A 23,574-nucleotide genomic window follows, 5' to 3' on the forward strand; every position below is an offset into this window, starting at 1 on the left:
TCTTTCTTATGACTGAAACCATAAACATGCTTATAATCATGGTGCTTAAAGATATTATTAAAATAAAAAAATAAAAAAGATGAGTATGTATGAGTGATGAAGCTGAGAGCTAAACCTAGCTTCTCATGCATGCACACTTGACCACTGAGCCACATCCCTGATCCCAGAAAGAATTTTTGTTTTGTTTTTGTGCCACACTCAGCAGTGCTGGGTGATTGTATGGAGCTGGGAATTCCTCCTGGGTCTTCTACAAGAAAAGCACGTTCTCCAATCCACTGATCTATATCTCTGGTCCAAAGATAGGTTTTTAAAGTACACAGTATTTGGTAGCATTGTAGAAAGACAAAAAAGTTTAGATTCCTACTATTTACCATTTATAAAAATTAATTCCAGGGATTGGGGAGTAGCTCAAAGGATTCTGAACAAATGAACGTTGCAGCTGTTTGATCCCTGGGAAGATGTGGTCTTCTAAGCACTGCTGGGATGAGCATAAAAAGGCTGGGAAGGACCCCTGACCCAGCACCAACGTGTCACCTTGAAACAAACTAAATAAACTTTACCAAATACTATAAACAAACTCTAAGTGGGTAAGAAATTTAAACCTGAAAGATAAAACTTTATCACCACCCCATCGCACAAAAGATATATTTTAAAAAAATTTCTGTAAACTATCATTTTTCTTAAAAACAAGCTAAGTATTGTATAAATATGTTTATAGGCTCGAGAGATAAACAATCCTGGCAACAGTGACAATCTAGAGACGGAGACCTGGAAAATAACACTAGGATGGTTTATGTGCAATAATTTCCTCTACAGCACATGCTCCCAGTCCTCAGCACAACAAGGTTCCCTGACATAGAACCCAGGGAGGTTCTCAATAACAACCAAGTGTGGCCAAGACAGAATAATAATGGAAAAGGAGAGAGACCAGTACCACGCTTGGAACATGTTGGCCACCCTAGATCTGAACTTCTAACCTTAGTTTCAGAGCAGGTACTGGAAGCTCCTTTACTATTATAGTAATTCGTTCTTCTAGGCCAAAAGGGTCTCAAATTTTATAAGTGCTATTGTCTTTGAAAACACTAAATAGCTACCCTCTGTTTTCAAAACTGGAAATCATCTATGCGACATTAACAGTATTTCGTTTGCAAATAATTTGCAACACTCTACTGAAATTGTCAACACTCCGGTGAAATCTTTAAGTAACTGTCATTTGATGTCTGATCACATTCCCTTTGTGTTTATGATCCAGCCATTTACAATTCTTAAACATGTTCTTGCTTTCCTTTGTATTTTGCAAATAATTTTAAGAAAACGATCCATTTTAAAGAGAACATAGGTGTGTGTGTATATATATATATAAACATAGGTGTGTGTGTGTATATATATATATATATACACACAAATATAGATATATCTGTCCCTTACTAAAATTATGCTAAGTTGGAGCCAGAGATACAGAACAGCATGCTGGGCAGGGTACCTGGCTGGCACAAGGCTGACCTGGGTTTGATCCCCATAAACACACACACCCATAAACACACACATACCCATAAACACACACACCTGGGTTTGATCCCCATAAACACACACACACACCTGGGTTTGATTCCCATAAACACACACACACACACACCTGCTGGCACAAGGCTGACCTGGGTTTGATCCCCATAAAAACACACACACACACACCCTCTTTTATGAGGCCATCTTAAATCTCAGCTACAAAGCAAACTGCTGGTATTTTAAACTCAGAGTGAAAGTTAACAAAAAATATAAAAAGATACAAAAGCAAAATTACCAATGTAAATTATTTATTGAACAAGTTAAATGCAATTAAAAGTCGCCCCCCCCCCAAAGAATGCAACTCTGAATAATCCTGCACTTAACTAACAGTGCCTTTCATCAGGGTTCCAGTATACAATAATTGGTGGCACCCCATTCAACTCCCCGTTTTGGGAACACTCATGCTAAATTCCAAAGTATTATGCAATCACTCATCATGTGCCCCCTGAAAAGTCTTACAGGTTTCTTTTAAAGGAAACTACTAAAATCAGCTCTTGCTCTGAACAGCACCAAATGCCCCTGAATCGTAACCGTATATAGCTCTTGTCTGAGCAGGATACGACAAAGGGAAGGAGAATGACAAGATCTTCATTGGGGGCAGAGAAAAGGAAGAGCCAGGAAAAGTCCGTCATTAGATCCCTTTGAAAAACCTGTTCTGGGAAAAAGCAGCTTGTCCAATGTTTTAATGACAAAAAAAAATAATAATAATAATAAAAATAAGTATGAAAAACATTTTAAACACAAAGCACACCATAAATTTACAGTTAAAAATTAAGAAGTACATACAAATTAAAGTATGAAATAAAAATGTTATGTTTTTAAATTCTTAATATATTTGCACAAAGGCCCAACTGCTTATTTCCAAATTAAACAGAATTAAAGTTCACCTTTTTAAGGTATATACTGTTGTATAAATGTGTCAGATTGTCTATTATCCACGTTTTGTGTGCAAAACATTCTACATATGAACATACTCATTTATGTGTAATGAAAAAACAAACACCGTGATTTGAGATCATGGATTTGATATTTCTGTTCATTCTAACACCATAATTACTGTGCTAACCAAAAAATTATAAAATTCATTCTTAAAGGCGCTGTTCCTGAAATTTTCGATATTATAGGGTGAAAAAGTATCAAGTATTCTTGTTCATAAAATCTGTTAAGTTTGACGGTTAACAGAAAAGAAGAGTGAGACAAATGATGCTCAATATTTTCTCTTCAGTAGTTCCAAATGGCATTCTACTATATTTCTCTAGAAATAGTGGTTTCACAACCGATTTGGCAGTAGCCTCTATTTATAAACATAACTTTGCCCTATAACATCTACCAAAGTCTTTAAAACATAATTGACTTTGGCAGAACACACAGACCATGATGTGAATTGAATGGGGACTGCCAGAGGATATCTAAGGACCTTTATGAAATCTGCTTGGTGTTTTCAAGAGGAAACTGGATAAAATGGCTTATTCAGAACTACAAAACACACATTTAAATTAGAGTGCAATGGTATAAAAAGAACGTAAACCAATGCTTAGAACATAAAGGTAACTAACTGAATATCTATGTGGCAACTCTTTCCCCCCGTTCATTCTTCGTCCTAGAGAACAAAGTTTTTCTTTGAATATATTCTTCTGGACACTGACTGTGGAAAAGGCCTGCTGGACTCCTCAGTCAGAGAGAGAAGGGGAACGGATAGACCTGCCACTGGCAGGGCTGGAGAAAGTGAAAGGCTCCTTGTCTTTCTCTTTACTGTCATGCTTGTGCTTATGCTTGTGCTTATGTTTGTGCTTCTTCTTCTTCTTCTTGTGCTCATGGTGGTGGTGGTGATGGTGGTCACTGTGTTTTGAGGATGCCGATTCCTTAGTGAACATGGAGAGTGGAGCTGCTGCTGTGGGATGTGCACTCAATTCCATAGGTGTTGGCTCCTTACCTTCAAGATTAAAAACACCCAAATGAATTCCTAGGGAAACAGGAAGAGGGAAATGAAAGTGACAGCTGAAGATATCAGATATGCTAGTTTTGATCTGATCCTCTCCATGGAATAACTAGTATCAGAAGTATCTACAGTAAGACTTCCAATGGATGACACACATGGATGACCAGGTTTCAGCACTGAGTTCAAAGACTACCTTACAAGGGCCAGAGTGAAAGCGCAGCAGTAGGGCATTTGCCTTTCACGCTGCTGATCCCCGATGTCCCATATGGTCCCCCAAACCAAGAGCGATTTCTGAGAACATAGCCAGGAGCAATCCCTGAGCGTCACCGGGTATGGCTCAAAAATAAAAAAAATAAAAATAATAAAAATAAAAAAGGGGGGGCCGGGCGGTGACGCTAGAGGTAAGGTGCCTGCCTTGCCTGCACTAGCCTTGGACGGACCATGGTTTGATCCCCCGGCATCCCATATGGTCCCCCAAGCCAGGAGCAACTTTTGAGCGCATAGCCAGGAGTAAGCCCTGAGCATTACTGGGTGTGGCCCAAACCCCCCCAAATAAAATAAAATAAAAAAAGGACTTCCTTATATGAACTATTTAAATGGAACAGTATTACCAAACAATCTCCTAAACATTTACTAGTTTAGAGTTCTATGACATGACAGTACTGATTATGAGTGTTACAGATTAAGAAACAATGATCAGTAAAAACGCCTTCAAGCAGCTTTGCCCAATAATATCAGATGGGAAATTGGCAATATTTATTTTTGCCACCTGGAAACTCTCTTATCCACATATAAATATGCTATCTTAGTCAACAACAACATCTAAGAAAAAAAAAATTCAAAGCTTGAAAGCTCCTTAAGATACATTTTTGGTAACAAAGAAACAAAAATGGATTTCATATATGGAGATCAGAAAAAGTTGGCATGTCTAGGGAGGAAATATCTCTATAGAAATAGAATTAAAAAAAACGGGGGACGGGAGACAATAAAGATTAAGAGAATAGGTTCTAAAAAAGGTTCTTCTACACACCTTCAGCAGATTATTATTATTTTTACATTTTGTTGACCCTACTGAGCTTGCAGTGCTCACTCTTGGCAATCTACGGGGGAACATATATAATAATGGGAAAAGATTGGGGCCAGCTACATTACATGAAAGGCAAGTGCCTTACAATGCCTGTACTATCTCTCTGGCTCTCCTTCAATAGATATTTTAGCTCCCTTTTACTTTACCCCAAAATATAATCAAAAAACTTTGAAGCCTTCACTCAGTATTTCATCCTACTGTAGTTCTCAGATTTCAGTGTACAAAAATTTCTTGGTAGTTCCAGACCTATCATCGTTGGATTATACTGAGAAGTAATTCTTCATTACTATATGCTAATGATACTTTACATCCTTTATATGTAGTCATAGAAAAAAAATATGCCCAAGAATCATTGACTCCTTCCTTCTATATTTAATTATCAATGTTTTTTCTTTTTTAAATTTTGACACCATTATTTACCAAGCTGTGCATAATATAATCATCCCAAGAATTAAATGTCCCAACACCAGTGTGAACTTCCATCCACTAGTGTCCCTGGTTTCCCACCCACCACCTTAACCTGCCTCCACCCCTCGGAGGCGTAAACAAATTTACTTCATATTGCTTGTTAAAATACAAAGGCAAATGGAATTATTACAACTCATATCAATAAGGGACAATTTGCAATAATTGTTTTATCTCTCAATGGTATTACCAAAGTGTCTAAGGATTTTCTGGGCTATGGCATTGCTAGTTGAGCCTTCTGTGTTATTCTTTAGGCTTCCTGAACATTGTGGTCTTCTATGTAATTTTCCCATTAAATTCCCTGTGATCCTGCTTGAGTGATGCTACTATAAAATTCTGTTCAGTTCAGGCTCTATAGATCTGGAACAAATTTGGAGGCTGGCAGTTGGATAAGGTGGACTTGGGCCATTTGTGGATCTGGGCCATTCTGTCAGAGGGTGTTGATTCTCATGATTCACAGTGGGGGAAGGTAGGGTGCCCAGATCCAAAACCACCAAGAAACCATGATCTGAATCATTCATAATCTACACTAAACTTTCCCTTTCTGGCTTATCCTTCATTGCTGTATTCTACATGCTCTTGGCTTTCTAGTGTTGTTTTCTATACTCTCATAAATTTCATAAATGCATGGAATGCACTTCCATTATTTGTCTGATTCACATATTCATTTGACACACATCAGGATGACATGGAAGAGTGAAGACAATACTGATGAACTGAACAAGTAATTCTTCTTGTGGGGCTCACAAACTAGCAAGTGAGAAGCTGAATAAGTACAGCTGTGTAATAAAATATCATTAATAAAAGGGCCATGGATTTTTTTATTTAAACAACTTTATTACATACAGGATTGTGTTTGAGTTTCAGTCACGTAAAGAACACCACCCATCACCAGTGCAACATTCCCATCACCAATGTCCCAAATCTCCCTCCTCCCCGCCTGTACTCTAGACAGGCTTTCTATTTCCCTCCTACTTTCTCATTATTAGGATACTTCAAAACGTAGTTATTTCTCTAACTAAACTCATCCCTGTTTGTGGTGAGCTTCATGAGGTGAGCTATTACTTCCAGCTCTTTTCTCTTCGTGTCTGAAAGTTGTTATTGCAAGAGTGTCTTTCATTTTTCTTAAAACCCATAGATGAGTGAGACCATTCTGTGTCTTTGTCTCTCTCTCTCTCTGACTTATTTCACTCAGCATAATAGATTCCATGTACATCCATGTATAGGAAAATTTCATGACTTCATCTCTCCTGACATCTGCATATTATTTCATTGTGTATATGTACCACAGTTTCTTTAGCCATTCATCTGTTGAAGGGTAGGTATCTTGGCTGTTTCCAGAGTCTTGCTATGGTAAATAGTGCTGCAATGAATATAGGTGTAAGGAAGGGATTTTTGTATTGTATTTTTGTGTTCCTAGGGTATATTCCTAGGAGTGGTATAGCTGGGACGTATGGGAGCTCAGTTTCCAGTTTTTGGAGGAATCTCCATATCGCTTTCCATAAAGGTTGAACTAGACGGCATTCCCACCAGCAGTGGATAAGAGTTCCTTTCTCTCCACATCCCCCCCCAACACTGCTTGTTCTCATTCTTTGTGATGTGTGCCAATCTCTGAGGTGTGAGGTGGTACCTCATAGTTGTTTTGATTTGCATCTCCATGATGATTAGTGATGTGGAGCATTTCTTCGTGTGTCTTTTGGTCATTTGTATTTCTTCTTTGTCAAAGTGTCTGTCCTTTTTTTCTCCCCATTTTTTAATGGGATTAGATGTTTTTTTTTCTTGTAAATTTCTGTCAATGCCTTATATATTTTGCAGATTAGCCCCTTGTCTGATGGATATTGGGTAAATAGTTTCTCCCACACAGTGGGGGGCTCTTATATCCTGGGCACTATTTCTTTTCAGGTGCAGAAGCTTCTCAGTTTAATATATTCCCATATGTTAATCTTTGCTTTCACTTGCTTGGAGAGTGCAGTTTCCTCTTTGAAGATGCCTTTAGTCTCGATGTCCTGGAGTGTTTTACCTACGTGTTGTTCTATGTATATTATGGTTTCGGGTCTGATATCAAAGTCTTTGATCCATTTGGATTTAACCTTTGTACATGATATTAGCTGGGGGGTCTAAGTTCGCTTTTTTGCAAGTGGCTAGCCAGTTGTGCCTACACCGCTTGTTGAAGAGGCTTTCTTTGCTCCATTTAGAATTTCTTGCTCCTTTATCAAAAATTAGGTGATTGTATGTCTGGGGAACATTCTCTGAGTATTCAAGCCTATTCAACTGATCTGAGGGCCTGTCTTTATTCCAATACCATGCTGTTTTGATAACTATTGCTTTGTAGTACAGTTTAAAGATGGAGAAAGTAATTCCTCCCATATTCTTTTTCCCAATGATTGCTTTAGCTATTCGAGGGTGTTTATTGTTCCATATGAATTTCAAAAGTCCCTGATCCACTTCTTTGAAGAATGTCATGGGTATCTTTAGAGGGATTGCATTATATCTGTACAATGCTTTGGGGAGTATTGCCTTTTTTGGGGGGGGGGCCACACCCGGCAGTGCTCAGGGGTTACTCCTGGCTGTCTGCTCAGAAATAGCTCCTGGCAGGCACAGGGGACCATATGGGTCACCGGGATTCGAACCAACCACCTTTGGTCCTGGATTGGCTGCTCACAAGGCAAAAGCTGCTGTGCTATCTCTCTGGGCCCTGAGTATTGCCATTTTAATGATGTTAATCCTGCCAATCCATGAGCAGGGTATGTGTTTCCATTTCTGCATGTCCTCTCTTATTTCTTTTTTTTTTTTTTTTTTTTTTTTTGGTTTTTGGGTCACACCTGGCAGTGCTCAGGGGTTATTCCTGGCTCCAGGCTCAGAAATTGCTCCTGGCAGGCACAGGGGACCATATGGGGCGCCGGGATTCGAACCGATGACCTCCTGCATGAAAGGCAAACGCCTTACCTCCATGCTATCTCTCCGGCCCGTTCTCTCTTATTTCTTGGAGCAAAGTTTTATAGTTTTCTTTGTATAGGTCCTTCACATTTTTAGTCAAGTTGATTCCAAGATATTTGAGTTTGTGTGGCACTATTGTGAATGGGGTTGTTTTCTTTTTTTTTTTTTTTTTTTTTTTGGTTTTTGGGCCACACCCGTTTGATGCTCAGGGGTTACTCCTGGCTATGTGCTCAGAAATCGCCCCTGGCTTGGGGGAACCATATGGGACGCCGGGGGATCGAACCGCGGTCCTTCCTTGGCTAGCGCTTGCAAGGCAGACACCTTACCTCCAGCGCCACCTACCCGGCCCCGGGTTGTTTTCTTTTTTTTTTTTTTTGGTTTTTGGGCCACACCCGGTGACGCTCAGGGGTTACTCCTGGCTATGCGCTCAGAAGTCGCTCCTGGCTTGGGGGACCATATGGGACGCCGGGGGATCGAACCGCGGTCCGTCTCCTAGGCTAGCGCAGGTAAGGCAGGCACCTTACCTCCAGCGCCACCGCCCGGCCCCTCCGGGTTGTTTTCTTAATGTCCATTTCTTCCTTATTACTATTGGTGTATAGAAAAGCCATTGATTTTTGTGTGTTAATTTTGTAGCCTGCCACCTTGCTATATGAGTCTATTGTTTCTAGAAGCTTTTTCGTAGACTTTAGGGTTTTCTAGGTAGAGTATCATGTCATCTGCAAACAGCGAGAGCTTGACTTCTTCCTTTCCTATCTGGATTCCTTGATATCTTTTTCTTGCCTAATCGCTATAGCAAGTACCTCCAGTGCTATGTTGAATAGGAGTGGTGAGAGAGGAGAGTCTTGTTTTGTGCCAGAATTTAGAGGAAAGGTTTTCAGTTTTTTTTCCATTGAGGACAATATTTGCTGCTGGCTTGTGGTAGAAGACCTTAACTATATTGAGAAAGAAAGGTTCCTTCCATTCCCATCTTGCTGAGAGTTTTGATCAAGAATGGGTGTTGGACCTTATCAAATGCTTTCTCTGCGTCTATTGATATGATTATGTGGTTTTTATTTTTCTTGTTACTGATGTTGTGTATTATATTGATAGATTTACGGATGTTAAACCAGCCTTGCATTTCTGGGATGAAACCTACTTGATCGGAATGGATGATCTTCTTAATGAGGCATTGAATCCTATTTGCCAGGATTTTGTTGAGGATCTTTGCATCTGTATTCATCAGCAAAATTGGTCTGTAATTTTCTTTTTTCGTAGCATCTCTGTCTGGTTTAGGTATCAAGGCGATGTTGGCTTCATAAAAGCTATTTGGAAGTATTCTGTTTTTTTCGATTTCATGAAAGAGTCTTGCCAGGATTGGTAGAAGTTCCTCTTGAAAGGTTTGAAAGAATTCATCAGTAAATCCATCTGGCCTGGACTTTTATTTTTGGGCAGACATTTGATTACTGTCTTAATTTCCTCAATAGTGATGGGTATGTTTAGATATGCTACATCTTCTTCATTCAACCGTGGAAGATTATAATAGTCCAAGAATTTATCCATTTCTTCCAGGTTTTCCTTTTTAGTGGCATAGAGTTTCTCAAAGTAGTTTCTGATTACCCTTTGGATCTCTACCATATCAGTAGTGATCTCTCCTTTTTCATTCCTAATACAAGTTATAAAATTTCTCTCTCTCTCTCTTTCTTTCTTAGTTTTGCCAGTGGTCTATCAATCTTGTTCATTTTTTTCAAAGAATCAACTTCAGCTTTCGTTGATCTTTTGTATTGTTTTTCAGGTTTTCACTTCATTGATTTCTGCTCTCAGCTTTGTTATTTCTTTCTGTCTCCCTATTTTTGGGTCCTTTTGTTGAGTACTTTCTAATTCTATGAGCTGCGTCATTAAGCTATTCAGGTATGCCCCTTCTTCTTTCCTGATGTGTGCTTGCAAAGCTATAAATTTTCCTCTCAGTACCGCTTTTGCTGTGCCCCATAGGTTCTGATAGTTTGTGTCTCCATTGTCATGTTTCTAGGAAGGTTTTGATTTCCTCTTTGATTTCATCTCGGACCCACTGGTTATTCAGTATTAGGTTTTTAACTTCCAGGTATTGAAGTTTTTCTTCTGTGTACCTTTGTAGTTCACATTATAATTTCAGGGCCTTGTGGTCAGCGAAGGTAGCCTGCAAAATTTCTATCCTCTTGTTATTATGGAGGTATGTTTTATGTACTAGCATGTAGTCCATCTTGGAGAATGTCCCATGTACATTAGAGAAGAATGTGTATCCAGGCTTCTAGGGGTGGAGTGTCCTGTATATATCTACTAGGCCTCTTTCTTCCATTTCTCTTTTCAGGTCTAGTATATTCTTGTTGAGTTTCAGTCTGGTTGACCTGTCAAGTGTTGACAATGCCGTGTTGAGGTCTCCCACAATTATTGTGTTGTTATTGATATTATTTTTCAGATTTGTCAACAATAGTATTAAATATTTTGCTGGCCCCTCATTCGGTGGATATATGTTTAGGAGAGTGATTTCTTCCTGCTGTACATATACCTTGATTAATACAAAATGTCCATCTTTGTCCCTTACAACTTTCCTAAGTATTAAAGTTTGCATCATCTGATATTAGTATGGGCACTCCAGCTTTTTTATGGGTGTTGTTTGCTTGGATGATTTTCCTCCAGCCTTTTATTTTGAGTCTATGTTTATTCTGACTATTCAGGTGAGTTTCTTTTAGGCAGCAGAAGGTTGGATTGAGTTTTTTGATCCATTTAGCCACTCTGTTTCTCTTAACTGGTGCATTTAGTCCATTGACATTGAGAGAAAGAATTGTCCTTGGAGTTGGTGCCATCTTTATATCGAAGTTTGCTGTCTGTTAGTCAGTGTTGTCTTAAAGTAGGTCGTTCAGTTTTTCTTTTAAGAATGGTTTTGAGGGGCCGGCGAGGTGGCGCTAGAGGTAAGGTGTCTTACAAGCGCTAGCCAAGGAAAGGACCACGGTTCGATCCCCCGGTGTCCCATATGGTCCCCCCAAGCCAGGGGCAATTTCTGAGCGCGTAGCCAGGAGTAACCCCTGAGCATCTAACGGGTGAGGCCCAAAAAAAAAAAAAAAAAAAAAAAAAAAGAATGGTTTTGAGGGGCCGGAGAGATAGCATGGAGGTAAAGCGTTTGCCTTTCATGCAGGAGGTCATCAGTTCAAATCCCGGCGTCCTATATGGTCCCCCGTGCCTGCCAGGAGCAATTTCTGAGCCTGGAGCCAGGAATAACCCCTGAGCACTGCCTGGTGTGACCCAAAAACCAAAAACCAAAAAAAAAAAAAAATGGTTTTGAGGGGCCGGAGAGATAGCATGGAGGTAAGGTGTTTACCTTTCATGCAGGAGGTCATGAGTTCGAATCCCGGCGTCCCATATGGTCCCCCGTGCCTGCCAGGAGCAATTTCTGAGCGTGAAGCCAGGAATAACCCCTGTGCACTGCCGGGTGTGACCCAAAAACCACACACACACACACACACACACACACACACACACACACACACACACACACACACAGAATGGTTTTGAGTCTATAAAATTTCTGAGCTGTTGTTTGTGAAACCATGTATTGTTCCTTCAAACCTGAAAGTGAGTTTTGCTGGGTGCAGTATTCTAGGCAAAGCATTTATTTCATTGAATTTTGTCACTATGTCCCACCACTGCCTTCTGGCCTTGAGTGTTTCCAGTGACAGGTCTGCAGTAAATCTCAAGGAAGTTCCCTTGAATGTAATTTTTCTTTTCGATCTTGCTGCTTTCAGAATTCTGTCTCTATCTGTGGGATTCGTCATTGTGACTAGGATGTGTCTTGGGGTGTTTTTTTCTGGGGTCTCTTTTAGTTGGTACTCTTCGGGCATGCAGGATTTGATCGCATGTATTCATTAGCTCTGGTAGTTTCTCTTTAATGATGTTCTTGACCATTGATTCTTCCTGGAGATTTTCTTCCTGGGTCTCTGGGACTTCAATGATTCTAAGTTGTTTCTGTTGAGCTTATCATAGACTTCTTCATCTGTTCACATTCTTTGAGTAATTTTTCCATTGTTTGATGATTTGCGTTAAGGCTTTTTTCCAATTTCTTCTGCTGTATGGAATTGTTATTCATCTCATCTTCCAGTGTACTAATTCTATTCTCAGCTGCTTTTCACCCATGGGAAAGCTCAACCATGTTTTTCTTCAATTAATCTACTGAGTTTTTCAGACCTGTTATTTGACCTGAAATTTCAGTTTGGAGTTTTCTGATTTCTATCTTCATATTCTCTTGATTCTTATTAGTGTTCTCTTCTATACTTTTGAGTTCTTTGAACGTCTTCCATATTGAGACTCTAAACTCCTTATCTCAGAGACTGACTAGTTGGTTGGTCATGTTCAAGTCATCAGAGATGCATCGTCATTCTCTATGTCTGGTGCTGGCCTGTGTTGTTTCCCCATTGTCACACTTGTATTGTGGGTTTTTCTACGTGTTGTGGTTGTATTCATTGGCAAAATGATGTGCACAGCTGGGAAGCGAAGCGGAGCGGCCATGCTCCTCTGGCTCCACCCTTTCTGGGCGTGTAAGCTCAGCTCCAGGGAAGGCGAGCCATCCGCAGATGAGCCACACACAGGATGAAATCTGGCCGAAAATGGAGCACAGCACAGAAGACAGGCAGATAGGGGTGCTGGCATCTGAGTTCCAGCAGAGTTCAGCCTCCAGCACAGTTCTTAGTGTGATTTTTTCTTCTTATTTCAATGGCATTCTTTCCTTAGAAAGAGCGCATGGCCACGTAGCGGCCCCAAGGTCAGGCCCCACAGGGCAGGTGTAGTTTCAGAGATTTTCCCAGCCTGACGTCACAAACAGGTGACCTGACTTCTGCAAAGTACTGCTTATAGCCAGTTTTCACGTTGTGAAGCAGTTCCTTGGTATGCCTGCCCTTGAATGAGCCTCTGGGAGAGCGAGTTTTCTGGAGCCTCTTTTTGGCCCAATCCCAAGAGGTTCAAGAGACAGGACAGAAGACAGACATACACAGGCAGCACTCACAATTTCTCACGGTCAGGCTCTACTGGGCAGGCGTAGTTTCATAGATTTTCCCAGCCTGATGTCACAAACAGGGTACCTGACTTCTGCAAAGTACTGCTTATAGCCGGTTTTCACGTTGTGAAGCAGTTCCTTGGTGTGCCCGCCCTTGAATGAGCCTCTGGGAGAGCGAGTTTTCTGGAGCCTCTTTTCGGCCCACTCCTAAGAGGTGCAAGCGATAGGACAGGAGACAGACACACACAGGCAGCACTCACAATTTCTCAAGGTCGGGTCCCACTGTGCAGGCATAGTTTCATAGATTTTCCCAGCCTGACGTCCTGGGCTGTGGATTTGACTCAAGAGGCAGAGGAAATGTCTTCCATGTGTAAAGCTCTGGTTCTATCCCTAGAACTACTGACACCAGGTACTACCAGGTGTGGCTCGCAACAGAAGGAAAAAAAAAAGTAAACAGAGAGGGGGAAAAAAGGAAGGGATTGAAGCTACACTCTAAAAGGCCAGAGTGATGGCACAGAGGATTACTGTATATGTGCATAAAGGAGGCCTCGGTTCAATGCCTGATATCACCTGTGCGTAACCCCGAAGCATCGTGCCAGGACCAAATCCTGAGTGCTATTAAATATGGCACAAAAACAAACAAACAAATACCCAAAACCCACAACACCACAAAGGAAACTGTATCCTAAATAAAGAAAAAGGGAAAGAAACATTTAAGCTCCTGAAATGAAAACTCAGGATTGAAAAGACAGCTCAACAGGCTGTGGAGAAGCATGTGGGAGGCCCAGCTTCAACCTTCATGAGCACTGCCAAGCCTGGCCCCCAAACTAAACCAAACCAATATCACAAACTCAACTCAAATGACATTTCTTTCTTTCCTTTTTAATTTTTTTTTCGGGGCAAGAGAGCATATCCAGTAATAGTCAGGGCTTACTCTGGTTATTTGCACTCAGGGATTACTGCGGGTGGGGCTTGGGGACCAGAAGAGGTACCAGAGATCAAACCCAGGTTGGCCAAGTACAAGGCAAGTGCCCTACCTGCTGTACCATCTCTCCAGCTCCAAATCTTGTTTCTTTGAGAAGATTTCCCCAATGTCCCAAACAGAATCAACTCGATCATTTTTTTATAATTCAATACAAGTGAGGTAATGAAGTGACTTGATCAAGGTGGTACTGACAGATCTGAGCTACCACCACGGTAGCCTAATTCCAGAGACAATGGCAATCAATCTGCCCATTGCACATAACTGGTAGGTACTGTAGCATATCTTTAAGAAATCCTCTGGATCTCTTTCATCAGAGCCACTGTCTGAAATCAAGGAATTCCTTTTTTATTCTGATTCCCACAGTTATCTATACTCCCACTTCCCCACATCTGCTCAAATCTGCTGAAGAAAAGAACAGATACAATAGAATGGCATGATCATGCATAAAATTCACTTTAAACAAGCTGTCAGTTTAAACACATTTTCAAGTCAATCTAGTCTAACTAAATGGAATTTTAAAGACTGGTTTTGAAGGGAAGAGATAAAACACATAAATAAATAATTTATTTCAATTGGTACTGCTGTACTTTTTTGTGGCAGGCCCTGTTCCATTATTTCAGAACAAGTGAATTGATCCAACATAGCTTCTGTTGTAACTGATATTTAGTTTTAGTTTTAGTAACTCATACTGAAATTTAGTTATCTTGAAGTCATATTCTTTACATTTGTGATTTTGGTGGAGCTAGTGGTAATAATACAAAAGCTAAATATAGGGTTTTTTATACAGAAGCAATTTTATCATTTATAATTAGTAACCAGGGCCCAGAGCGATAGCACAGTGGGTGGAGTGTTTGCCTTGTACAATGTCGACTTGGATTCCTTCCCATCATCTCATATCCCTTCATCACCACCCCGGGGACTGCCAGGAGTGATCTCTGAGCGAGAGCCAAGAATACGCCCTGAGTAGTGCTGGGTGTGGCCCCAAACAAAACCAAAAAACCTGGTAACCAGATATTGCTCAGAAAAAAAGTTTGAGATCTCTAAGTTACAGTATCATCAAATACACAAATATTGGAAGGCTTCAAAGCAGCGTTCAGGGCAACCAGAGGTCAATTCTGATGAGAAAAAGCCAACAACACTGGATAGCCCAATGCTCAGGTCAAGAGCATGTGGCAATGCTTGGGGCCTGAAGGACCAAGACCTTCAGTGCTTTTTTGAGGAGGGTTACACCCATCGATGTCAGGGGCTACTCTTGGCTCTGCACTCAGGAATTGCTCCTGGCAAGCACAGGGGACCATATGGGATGCCAGGATTCAAAACCGTTTATCCTGAATCAGCTGTATGCAAGGCAAATGCCCAAAGCAAACCGCTGTGCAATCTCTCAGGCCCCAGTTTGAATTTTAAATAAATTACATCTATGGGGCTGAAAAGATAGCATGGAGGTAGGGTGTTTGCCTTGCATGCAGAAGGACGGTGGTTCAAATCCCGGCATCCCATATGGTTCCCCGAGTCTGCCAGGGGCGATTTCTGAGCATGGAGCCAGGAGTAACCCGTGCAGTGCTGGGTGTGACCCAAAAACAAAATAAAAAAAAATCTGCATTTTCTTTAAGGAAACCTTGTTTTATTCCCATTATTTTTTAAAATTTTCCATTATAAAAATATAGGATTATATCATCATTTAAGAAAAAAAAACACATCTGTTTTTCATATGACTTTCAAAAGAAAGAACTTTGAGGCTCTTGAGCTTTTTTCCCCCATTTTAAAGGATTTTATACACCAAATTAGTGCTTTACTGACTTACGCAAGAAAATGTTACATAACATACAATCCCATCTAGACAACTACAGAAACTCTCCCTCTTTCCCCACAAAAACCACGAGGGATTTCCCGCCTGCCATGTTACTGTCACTCCTCTTTGCTTTATTACCACAATTCTTGCAGCAGCTTGGGGGACTTTGGTGGTCAAAATGATTGTGTCAGGCCTTCACTATGGTTGGGAGTACCTTTTCTCTGCATTTCTTTCCATCTGTTTGTGCAAGAATAAGTAATGAGGACAGATATTATGGCTGCTTTCCTTCCTAATGCAAAATGGCTTATCAGACCACTCACGCTCATCTCTTCATTAAAACAATCTGTTCACACATACTGATCTCTCCATTAAAAACAATCTGATTCACACATTTATCTCTTCACCAAAATCTATTTTCTTGTTATCAAAAGCAAATAAAGAGAAAAAAGAAAATTAGGGAGGAAAAGATTAAAGTGTAGATCATGACCCATTTTCTAATAACAGACTCCATCTTACCCAAAACCCCATTCATTTTCTAACCCATAGCTGTAGATATCTATAACACATTCCATTATCATCTGGCTTACTGTTTCTAGCAGGATTATCTAAGTCTTGGCCAAAAAGTCAATACTTTGGGGAGGAAAATAAAATCCAGATTTTTTTTTTTTTTTTTTGGTTTTCGGGTCACACCCATTTGATGCTCAGGGGTTTACTCCTGGCTAAGCACTCAGAAATTGCCCCTGGCTTGGGGGGTGGGACCATATGGGACGCCAGGGGATCGAACCGTGGTCGCGATCTTTCCTTGGCTAGCGCTTACAAGGCAGGTACCTTACCTCTAGCGCCACCTCGCCGGCCCCTAAAATCCAGATTTTAATGTGTAATTTTTTTTAGTCAATGACTTCCAAAATTTGTATAAGATATATAGAGACAAAAGAAAACATGCCTCAGTTGGAAGAACTTTTTTTTTTTTTTTTTTTTTTTTTGGTTTTTTGGGCCACACCCGGTAACGCTCAGGGGTTACTCCTGGCTATGTGCTCAGGAGTTGCTCCTGGCTTGGGGGACCATATGGGACACCGGGGGATCGAACCGTGGTCCGTCCAAGGCTAGCGCAGGCAAGGCAGGCACCTTACCTTTAGCGCCACCGCCGGGCCCCCAGTTGGAAGAACTTTTAATAAGGCTACAAAGCATCACTTATGAACTTTAATGTTGAAACATCGCGGTCTTCAATGGCCTCTACTTCCCTCACCACTGTCCTCTAACTCATCCTCTGACCCCTAACTCTCAGGCTGGGAAAATGTAGTTGGGAGACCCCAGCTTCGGAAGTTTTGAGTTTTACTGCCAGCTTTTATTTGGATTAAAGAAAATATAAAGCCATGCTTCTGACATTGCAAAGAAAGAAGGAAAAAGGAAAAGGTAAAAAGGAGCTCCAGGTGTTCCCTTTCTAGAAATACAATTACACATGATGGCTAAGTTTTCTACTGCATGAGGCAACTTCTAACCTCCCATGGGAAAAGTTACCTATCAGATATGATGACATATCTGAAGAAACACTGAATTTAGAAATCCAAAATAGGGGCTAGAGCTACATTATGATGGGAAGGGTGCTTGCCTTGCAAACCGTTGACACAAGTTCAATCCCTGACACCATATGTATGTTCCCCTGAACTCCATCAGGAGTAATCCCTGAAAACAAAGCTAGGAGTAAACTCTGAGCACAATCAGCTACAGTCCAAAAAAAAAAAAAAAAAAAAAAAAAAAGCCAAAGAGAAAAAAAAGGGTACAAAGGTAAAAGAATCCTTTCAAATACTATACTTTATAAAATAAAAATGCTCTAAGTTCTCATGGTACCACCATTTTAAAGCTAGCACACAGAATAGTAACATTATACTTAAAAGAAATACCAAAAAAGATTTTTAATTTAATTAAAAAATTTATGCCTAATAATATCAAGTAACAAAATTATATCTAAACCAAAGCAAGTTGGTATCAGAGATGAAGGCATGTGAGGCAGACCAGGTTAGATCCCTGACACCTGACACTGTGTATGTTCCCTGGGACAGAGAGCCTGGAACAGTCTCTTAGCACTGCTGGGTGTGGCCCCAAAACAAAAACAACCCTTCCACCCATCATAAAACTCAGAGCAAATATGAGACAAGGACCAAAGAAAGTATTTCTCAAATTAAGTACTGGTTTCCTTCTAAGATACATTTTGTCTGAGTCTAATACAAAGCATTGGTATAGAGCACACACAGAGCTATAAACAGGCAACAAACAGTTGGGGGTCTCAATACCATAATGTTCTGAGGTCCTGTTTTTGACTGATGTCTCATAACCACTGCTGACATCTCATTTCCTCAAAAATACTCCCTTCTGCTTATGTAAGAAAGCTGGTTTAAAAAAAGACAATCCTCAGGGGGCAGAGTGGTAACACAGCAGTAGGGTGTTTGCCTTGCACCAGGCTGACCCAGTACGTACCTGTGTTTGATCCCCAGTGTCCCACATGGTCCCCCTAGTCAGGAGCTATTTCTGGGTGCATAGCCAGGAGTAGCCCCTGAGCGCTACTGGGTGTGGCCCAAAAAACAAAAAAAAATAAAAAGATAATCCCCAGCCCAGCCTCCCCCACTTTTTTTTTCTTTTTTTAAATTTACATTTACAGCTCTAGACAGGAGACCCTCCCCACTTTGTTTTCTTACAGAACCATAAAACATGAATCATCTTGTTCTGCCTCCTATTTCTATGTCTTTCTACAAATTGAAAAAAGAAAAAAAAAGGATGGTACCAGAGGCAAGCAGTCTCATGAGCATTGAGTGGAAATAAAGAATGATCAGACCTAGGTCCCCAACCCAAAGTCAGCAACAGTAGAGCCAGGAGACCCAAACTACAACAAGCTATATACAACAGAGACCAGTACACTTGCAGTCCAGTGGACTAAGTGTGGTATGGGCTGCATGCTGGAAACAGGGTCGGAGGGAGGTCAATGTTGGCAATGGGTATTCCCCTAATTCGCTGTTACTATTTACCTTAAATATAACTGTGAAGATTTGTAATTCATATTGGTCTCAATAAAAATTATTAAATTAAAAAAAAAGACAATCCCATCACCTGGAATTCTAAAGTTTAATTAATTAATAACTTTTGGAAATACTACTTTAAAAACAATTTTGCTTAGTGTCCAGAGCAATACTACAGCAGGCAGGGCATTTGCCTTGCACACAGCAGACCTGGGTTTGATTCCTAACATCCCAAAAAATCCCCCGAATCTACCAGTAGTGAACTCTGTGTGAAAAACTGGGAATGAACCCTGAGCACTGATGGCCTCAAACCCAAACCCCTTGTTTTTGTTTTCTTATTGTGTTTTTCACTCCTTGTTTCAATAAACTTGACTGACTCTATTTTATGGTAGTTTCAGCAGCAAGTAATTACCTTATTTTCCGGAGTATAAGACAATCGAGCATATAAAACGACCTCCTAAGTTTACAGTTAAAACACATTGTTAGTCCTATATTCGCTGTATAAGACAGAACGTTCCTGTGCTGCAACTGTATGTACCACAGTGAGCCAATCACAAAAAGCAAAGGTTCAAAGGTTATACTGTAATAGGCTTCCTCTCTGACTCTGGCCAATCTGAGCAGGCTTTTTACAGTGTAGATTCGGGTCCAGAACATTGTCTAATTTGCATGCATAAAAAGCCTGCTTGGATTGGCTGAGTTAGAGAGGCGGTCCGAAATGGTGCAGGATCGAGTTGGAAAATTCGTTTTGTGGCAATATCCAGACAATCTTCATTTAGCAGCATACTGAAACATTTTTTCCGGATATACTTGGTGTATAAGACGGCCCCTGATTTTTAGTTGACTTTTTTCGTTTCAAAAGTCGTCTTATACGCTGGAAAACACGGTACTCTTAGCGGGATTTTATCATCTTTGTAGAATGCTTAAGGAGCAGGGAGTGAAGATTAATGTAAAACAGCATTACAGCAAGACAGTACAAAACGATTTAAGACAATGGTTCTAAACCACCAGCCTATAGATTAGTGCTGGTCCACAGGTAGGTCTGATTGTATAGGCCTAACTGCCAGGCTGTGCTCCAGTATGCACACAAGTGTGGTCCACAGGTACTGAAAGGCCGAAGAAGGCTTGTTTAAAAAACAGCATGCTTCTTAGAGGATCAAGTTTTAATTAACTATCAGTTAATTATAAGTTTTAGAGATGAAAGGAAGTATAAAAAACTTTTGGTTTGTTTTTATATATAAAGGCATCAATGTGATGGTTTTTATTTATCGTCATATTTTTTTAAAAATATATAATATTCTAGAACCACAAAGGCAAAATGTGAATATAATGGGTACTACTACAAGCATGCTTATAATCATGGTGCTTAAATAAAAATAAAAATATATAAATATATTTACATATATAATACATATATTTACATATATAATGGGTATCTTTATTTTTGTTTTGGGACCACAGCCAGTGGTGCTCAGGGGATACTCCTGGCTCTGTGCTCAGAAATCACTCCTGGCAGGCTCAGGGGACCATATGGGATGCCAGGGACCAAACCTGGGGGTCAGCTGCATGCAAGGCAAGCGTCCTACAGTTTTGCTATTTCTCCAGCTCCCTGGATATCTTTAAATGGTATAAAAGAAGGATGCTTTTCCCTGTCTTTCTACTTTTCTGTTATTTCCAAGTTTGTTTGTTTTTTGTTGTTGTTGATTTTGGGCCACACCCACTGATGCTCAGGAGTTACTCCTGGCTCTGTGCTCCAAAATTGCTCCTGGCTCAGGGGACCATATGGAACAACAGGGATTGAACCAAGGTCCGTCCTGAATCTGCCACATGAAAGGCAAACCCCTACCATTGTGCTATCGCTCTGGCCCTTATTTCCAACTTTTTAATAACAGGAGTATATTACTTTTGAACTTCAGTTAATTGATAGAAGCCTATATATTCAAGAATATAAATGCAATGCAAAAGGTCTTCCAGAGCCAGTGACACAGTACAATGGGATAGCACATGGCTGACCTAAATTCAAACCTATAAGGTCCCTGAAACATTGCCAAGCGTGATCCTGTACACAGGTCCACCTGAGCACCACTGTGTGCGGCCTCCCCACCAAAAGTGTGTGTCTCCAATCTAGATTTTAGGTTGTTTCAACTTTATGTAACTTATAGATTTGTCCCTGAGTAAAGCTGGAGTAGCAGCAGTATAATACCAATGTTTCCTACTTATAGAAGTGGAATACTCTTACCTGTTCCTTTCCGGCTAAGTTCCAGATTCCATGGGGGTTTCGTGGCAGGTGGGCCCTCGCTTCCTGATGAGTGCTGAGGCATCAGAGAAGATCTAGAGACAGCTGGCCGAAATTTAGAGAGCCCTGAAAAGATAAAAAGGTCAAAGAGAAACTCAATTCTTTGTTCCCCAAAGAAGAAAAATGTCTGATAGGATTTTGAAGCTAACTATAAAAAACATATGTATTACAACCACAGTAAGAGTCATTTTAAGACCAGTGATGAATCCACTTGCTTTATCACTGATTGTGGTTCTATATGTTTAAACCTAAGCATATATGGAATCAAAAGAGTAAGTGAAGTGACAGACAGGTTCAACAAATAAATCAGATCTGATACCTGAGGCAGAAACGATGCCACATATGCTTGTTTCTTTCTGTGGTTTTGGGGATCAGGCCAGGACCTTACCATGGAAGTGTCATAACACTGAACTTCTCAGCCCAGTGTCCTAATGTGAAACCCCACATCTAGTACAAGATTCCCTCTTTTCCTTAAGATTTGGTAATAATTCCATCATACTAAATTAGATCAAAATAGTTTAGGGAAAATAAACAGCTAAGAATTTAAGTGATAAATAGCACTGCCGGAGGTAAAAAAGTTAGTTATAATGAAAAAAATGCAGGAGAAACTAGAATTATCAATTTGTAATTTATTTTCAGTTATTGTACTAATGACACTAGTATGATACAAAACTAATAAGTGATAATGAATTGAACCATAAGATCAAGTTTAATACTACGTATTGAATAGCAAAAAAAAAAAAGAAAAAGTCACTGAGTATCAAAGCATTTTAATGAAATTCAAAAATTAAGTGCAAAGGGCCAGAGAGACAGCACGGCAATACAGGGCCAGGGTCCAGGTCTTGTACATAGCTGACTGGTTTGATCTAATGACAGCCAGGTGTGAACCCCTGAGCAGAGTCAGGAGTAAGCCCTGACCACTGCTGGGTGTGACCAATTAAAAACAAAAACAAAAACCTGCCACAAAACCAAAATCAAAATCAAGGGCAAGAAAACCTAAGATCATAATATCTATGTAGAAAAAGAGAAATAATGCGAATACATATTTGCAATGCAAAGTCAGATAATCAGGAGCAAAGAGGAAAGACATGCTACAGTGGGTGGCAGGGTCACAGCTTCCATGATCACATTTCATGATTCACATCTAAATTTTTGTTTGTTTTTTTTTGAGCCACATCCGGTGTTGCTCAGGGGTTACTCCTGGCTGTCTGCTCAGAAATAGCTCCTGGCAGGCACGGGGGACCATATGGGACACCGGGATTCGAACCAATCACCTTTGGTCCTGGATCAGCTGCTTGCAAGGCAAACGCCGCTGTGCTATCTCTCCAGGGCCGATTCACATCTAATTTACTTCATTATTGCTGAGAATTAAAAAAGATGCTAACAACAGTTATAATCTCTTCAGAATGCATTATAATATTTATCAAGATTCACATCTTTTGATGATGAGATTATCATAATATAAGTAACTGCTAATTATATATGTATTATATCATAAAATAACTAATTGTGAGGGTCATTCTCAGTGGCGTTCTAAGACGAACATGTGGTGCCAGGAATCAAACCGAGCTCTAACATGTAAAATGTATACTCTTAGTCTAGCCCTTTCAGATCTCTCCCAAGCACTACAATCAAAAAAAAAAATTTTTATTTTTTAGTTTTTGGGTCACACCTGGCAACGCTCAGGGGTTATTCTGCTCAGAAATCACTCCTGGCAGGCTCGGGGGACCATATGGGATGCCGGGACTCGAACCACTGTCCTTCTGCATGCAAGACAAATGCCCTACCTCCATGCTATCTCACCGGCCCCAGCCTACAATCAAAATTTTACCCAGTTGCATATATGAAGAAATTTATCCTCCTCCCAAAGTTTTGCTTCAAAAATCAGCAGTATCCCAAATATTTTTGTTTTTGGGCCACACCCGGTGACACTAAGGGGTCATTCCAGGCTATACACTGAGAAATAGCTCCTGGCTTAGAGGACCATATGGGATGCAGGGGATTGAACCCAATTCTGTTGTAGGTCAGCCGCATGCAAGGCAAATGCCCTACTGCTATGCTATCACTTGGCCCCCCCAGTATCTTTTTTTTAACTTGATTGATTGATTGGTCTGAGTCACACTCAGCAGCGCTCAGGGGTTACTCCTGGCTCCACTCAGAAATGCCCCTGGCAGGCTGGAGGATCAGATGGAATGACAGGAATCGAACCGGGTCCCTCCCGGGTCAGCCGCATGCAAGGCAAACACCCTGCCACTGTGCTCTCTCTCCAGGCCCTTAATATCTTATTTCTAAAAGTTTGGGCTAGATAAAACAGGGGTTAAGGGTTAGGCCTTCCATGCAGTCACCTTGATTTGATTCCCAGCACTGCATCTATTCCTTGAGTATCACCAGGAGGCACCCTTGAGTACAGAACCATTAGCCCTTAAGCTTCACAAGACCACTGAGCTAACTCTGAAGTATGCTGCATACTTTTTTTTTTTAATTTTTACTTATTTATAATTTT

The 23,574-nt window shown here is 40.5% G+C and overlaps 1 protein-coding gene across 1 annotated transcript in view; it reads right to left on the minus strand.

The window, feature by feature from the left end:
* Positions 1-2,893: 2,893 nt before the first annotated feature.
* The window catches only part of TAF2 (TATA-box binding protein associated factor 2), a 90,807-nt gene continuing 70,126 nt past the window's right edge, over positions 2,894-23,574 (minus strand). The window contains exons 25-26 of the mRNA XM_049773385.1: positions 21,015-21,137; positions 2,894-3,499 (exon numbers count right to left, since the gene is read on the minus strand). Coding sequence (XP_049629342.1) covers positions 3,237-3,499; positions 21,015-21,137 — 386 coding nt within the window. The 3' untranslated portion in view covers positions 2,894-3,236. The remainder of the gene's footprint in view (positions 3,500-21,014; positions 21,138-23,574) is intronic.

This window comes from Suncus etruscus, chromosome 5, assembly GCF_024139225.1.
Source record: "Suncus etruscus isolate mSunEtr1 chromosome 5, mSunEtr1.pri.cur, whole genome shotgun sequence".
Taxonomy (NCBI): domain Eukaryota; kingdom Metazoa; phylum Chordata; class Mammalia; order Eulipotyphla; family Soricidae; genus Suncus; species Suncus etruscus.